Genomic DNA, 4,850 nt, shown 5'->3' on the forward strand with positions numbered 1-4,850 from the left:
GCATTCTACGCCAGCAGCTATAGTAAAATCACTCCTGAAGCTGTCGGGTCATGTGCACAGAGGATAGGATTAGATATACAATGCCCAGGACAGACACACTGCACCTCTGTTACCAACCCTTTCATTCATCATCCCATATGCATTTCAAATGGGGAAATTTAAATGTTGCCACCCTCTTGTCCTTTCCTTGCATGGTACCAGGATCTGGATGGTCTATGTATTTGTATAGGTTGGTTAGTTCAGCTCCTGGAATTAAGTTTCCATTGATAAACCCCACATAATTCTTATCTTCTGTGTTAGTGTCACAGAAGCAAATAATTAAGTTCTTTGTTAGTGATGGTATTACTCAGCCAGTTTCCTAGGAATTCTGTGATGGAGGATTTCTAGCCAGCAAGAACTCTGCTTAAACAACTCCTGTCTGCACACAGCTTGCATTTCACTAAGTAATATTATGAGCAGACAACAATTTAAAAACCAATGAATCCAGCTATTGAAATTACTAGAATAGCACACTGACCCAGCTGTTCTTTGCAATTACCAGTTGTGTTCCTAGGTAAAACAAGCTTACCTTTGTTCAGAAAGTGAAAGGATGGAGAATACAGACAACAGACAGTAGTGTACATGACAAAAGATGTACTATGAAGGACTCTGGCAGGGGATTGTTTTGAGTTCTTTTAGCTGTTTAACCGGATTTTTAAAATTTTTTTTTTTTTTTTTTTTTAAGCCAGCCTATCAAAATTTAAGGCAGAAAGTAGACAACTTTGTATCGACCCACCTGGACAAACAGGAATGGAATCCAGCAATGAACAAAAACCAGTTACGAAATGGGCTAAGGCAGAGTGTGATTCAGTAAGTACGAAACATTCTGTAAAATCATGGTAACGCTATTTGATAAGTGATGTATAACTATATTATCACAAAGAAGAATTTGCAGAATCAAGTTTTTAACAACACTTTCTGTTGTGCTGTTCTGAGTTTCATTATAATAGTGGATGAACGCTCATTAAAAGGCTTACATTACAGCTTTACCTGAAGTGTTTATGTTCATGAGTTGAGCAGCATGGTGAAGTACTCATATTTGCTATCTAGCCAAGTTATTGCTGCAAATAACCGACGTTGTGCCTGCTAGCAAAACTGTGCAGTATGCTGAGTGACCTGGATCTTTATTTTCAGAAAAGAGCGTACATCATCTAAAGAAAAAAATCTAGCAAAGATGCCACAGCTTGTTTAAGCAGACTCCGACCACTAGCAGGCAGTAATCAGACTGGGCTAGCTGATTTTATGCAGCAGAGGGTAGCTTTTGCACAGCTATTTCAGGTAGTACATTTCCAGCATGACAAGAAAGCCAGCTTAAACTATGCTGCTTAGAGGTTTATGTTTCGTATCTCTTGCTGCTAACTCATTGCAGTCTGAAGCACGAGCCTTAGCTTGTTTGACTAGAAGTCATGGATAAAAACTTTTACTATAAAGTTGTGGGGAGAGAGGCAGTAGGGAACTTAATAATGGCATTTATGCTTATCAGGAAAGGTATTAGAATATATCACACACAGAACAAACTATATTTCAGAGCACTTGATAGAACCTGTAAATCATTAGTATGTAACAGTAGTTTGTTTAATGTGTAATTAGAGAAGGGGTTGTCCACTGAAGTACAGAATTCCCTGTCTTTACTTGGAGTCCTCGAGACATGTTTGTTAATGCTTCCTTTTATTTCACGTTACTCTACCACTAGGATGAAGCAGACAATTGAAAATTGTTATACCCGAGCACCTGTGATGAGAAGCGTGTCAAGTGCTCCCTTTAAGTTGGCCATTAGTATAAAGAATAGACACAGGGAGTTTGGGGAGTCCCTGTCACTCCTGTATAGTTGCAGGCCTGAGCACTGAGGCTGTCAGGATGTGTATGTCCTTTGTTGCACGTACGTACACGTGTGCTGTTACCTGGAGGTGACATGATGTGCCATGACCCTGCAGCCACTCACTCACCAGCATTCACAGCCTTAGTAGCCTTGTGGCTGCTTTTCCGAGTGCCAGGTCTCCATTTCCTGTCCTCTGCTCCCTTGCAGACATGACTTAAGCCTGCTAGACAGCCTGTGCCCCACAATCCAAGAGTCTGACGCAGCCCCTGAAGTAATAAGTCACTTCAACTACTAGTGTTCAGTTCCAGAAACTTTGCTGTGTGCTACATGTGCTTGTTTTTATAATTAATACCCATCCGTCTAGACTAACAGTTATAAGGAGTGAGTGACAGTAATGTTATTAGGGGGAAGGCCTCTTCATCCTCAAGTCAGCCAAAAAAAAGACTGTGCTCTCACCTGCCCTCCTCCTCAGACTAGCTTGTTTCCCTGTTTGTGCCAAAAGGTGTTTGTTTACTTTCATGTTGACCTCATTTCCACATAAGCCCTATTAAAGTGTCTCTTGTCCAACTGTCATTTAAGTACCTGGGAGACCAGATGTCAGTTGTTAATTCTGTAGGGAGAAGTGAAGGGGGGGCGGTGAGGGGAAATAGGTGATTGAAACAACTCCCTGTTAAGGATCTACTGAGTGGGCTGCAGTTCTCACCATGTTAATGCTAATTGCAGTTGACAGGAGGGCTTTGGAGAATTACTGGAGGAGATTGGGGAGAAGTTTTTCAGAGGAGCTGAATGACTCCTTTGTCTTTGTTCAAGGTCAGGAATGCTGGAAGCTGGAGTGGACAGAATTATTTCTCAGGTGGTGGATCCAAAACTAAACCACATCTTCAGGCCCCAGATAGAGAGGGCAATTCATGAATTTTTGGCTGCACAAAAGAAAGAGGAAAGTGTGCCAGCTCCTCCTCCAGAGCCTGAGAATAAGGATCCTCCTGCTCCATCTCAGGATGCCTCCTAAAGGTCTTGTATCTCTGTACTTACTACTTACATTTTTCATGTACCTCATCTCTGTAGTTTGTATAATGCAAGACGGAGAAGACTTACTCTTCCTGGCTTGACAGGGAGGACACTTTGATCGTCAGCATGTTGTCAATGTCAGACAGTCATCTGAGCTGCTTCCACTTAAGTGTCTGCTAAAAATATATGGGACTGAAGACATAGGTATGATGTAAAACAGCTATCAAGGAACACTGTGGACTCTGCCAGTGCTGGTTTTGGATCAGGCCAAAAGGCCTTTTATTCCTGTAAAAGCATATCCAGCAGTGGAATTGGCTGGATAGCTTTCAGAAGAATATCAAATGGATTAAAAATATATATCCTTTACTGAAATACAGCTGAGAGTGGTGACATGTTATTGTGCTTTAGCACTGAAAGTTTTAGATAGCCCTTCTTTCGAACATACACTGGAGTGTTGAATTGTTAGTGACTGAAATATTCACTGCTGGAGTAAGGGTAACGTCTCTGGGAGTGAATAAGTGTTCATTCCAAACTGACTGGTTTAAATAGAGCAACCTATCTTTGCAGCTGAAAGGACTGAGGGTGCCTTTGTTGCAAACAAGTTCATTCTGGCTTTTGTGATTAAAATAACTCAAGGGGCCTCATGGGGGCTATAATTGCTACTCTGTCTTAACACAAATGACTATGCACCCATCTCTGCTAAGGCCATGTCTCTTAATGTTGATTTGAATATTGAGGCCTGTGTGCACTTTACTGAGGAATCACTATCTTGATGGAAATTTTCAATCTGCAGCTTTGCTGGGAAACTTAAAACCATACTGCATGAAAGGAAGTTAATTGTGAATTGTTCCATCTGCTTGGGCTTTCTGAAAGCCAAAAAAAAAACCCCTTATAATCTACAGCTAACTTATTAAGAAGGAATAAGTAACCTACAATAGATGTTCTTATGCTTGGAATTATTAGACCAATTAGTGCGACTTTTAATTTAATAGTAGAAGTTAAAGTGCCTGTAGCATCATCCTAAGTTATTCAGTTGTCTGTGACTTGCAGCCTTAATGCCTTGATAGATCTTTGCATTTGTCTGTTTCAAATAGTTTAAAGTCCATTATAACCTGCATCTAAGTGCAGCTGTTAATCAGTATACCCTAACCTGTTCTCCTCTCAAATGCATGTACTTGTGAAGGTACCGTCCTCTAAACTCTTTTTCTCTTGCAGTGAGTTCCTGGTACTGAGCAGTTGCAGAATACGTGTCCTGTTAGATTGGCAATGGATTACTTGTTCCATTTGGTGCAGGACTGCTGTCTGCCAAAGATGATTAACCTTTATCAGACCTGTGGGAAGGCATTGAAATCAGTGAAATTCAGATGCACCCGGAGTTCTGCGCGTGGAGGGACAGCCAAAATGTGAGGATATCGTCGTTAATAACAGCCATACAGAGAGCAGCATGTGTTCTTGTTAGTCATACCTTCAGGCATGGGGGTGGGAAGAAAAAGGGAGTTGGCTCTTACCTGGAGGGAGCAAGCAAGTGGTCTGTGATACTAGAATTGGGAGCAGGAAGAAAAGGTGTTTGGGGGGGTGGGGTAGTCTGGGAGACCAAGTAAGAGCTGTCAGATTTTCTTTGACATAAGCCAGACGAGAGGAAGCATCACGCACCTCTGCTTCGTAACACAGCATTGAGTAGTAGGTGCCAAGTCAGGTGTAACTCACTGCCTGCTTTAGGAAAGACATTTCCTGTTTAAAACTGGAAAGAACACTTCAGGATCAGTTATCTAGATAATTTCTGTTGCATCATCGCAGGAAAATGTTTACAGTTGGCTATGACTATAGCTGCTTTAATTCTTATTTCCTAAGTAACTCTGGGAAGCAAAGGGCACCAGAGTAGGTGATCAGTTTGAAACTTGTCTCTTTCAACTTGAAAGACTTTTCTTTCCTGTGAAATTTCTCAGGTGCCTAGTGGAAACTGTCCTATGCTTTCAGCTTGAAT

At 41.4% G+C, this 4,850-nt stretch overlaps 1 protein-coding gene across 1 annotated transcript; it reads left to right on the forward strand.

Annotated features, from left to right (window-relative positions):
- Window positions 1-724: 724 nt before the first annotated feature.
- LOC104511176 (biorientation of chromosomes in cell division protein 1) lies at window positions 725-4,205 on the forward strand (the record flags this gene model as incomplete). Its single annotated transcript, XM_010153673.1, has 3 exons — window positions 725-849; window positions 2,669-2,869; window positions 4,082-4,205. Coding segments are annotated over 2 exons (324 nt in total), but the record flags the coding sequence as incomplete, so codon positions are not given.
- Window positions 4,206-4,850: the final 645 nt, after the last annotated feature.

Source organism: Eurypyga helias, unplaced genomic scaffold (assembly GCF_000690775.1).
Source record: "Eurypyga helias isolate BGI_N326 unplaced genomic scaffold, ASM69077v1 scaffold29826, whole genome shotgun sequence".
Classification (NCBI taxonomy): Eukaryota; Metazoa; Chordata; class Aves; order Eurypygiformes; family Eurypygidae; genus Eurypyga; species Eurypyga helias.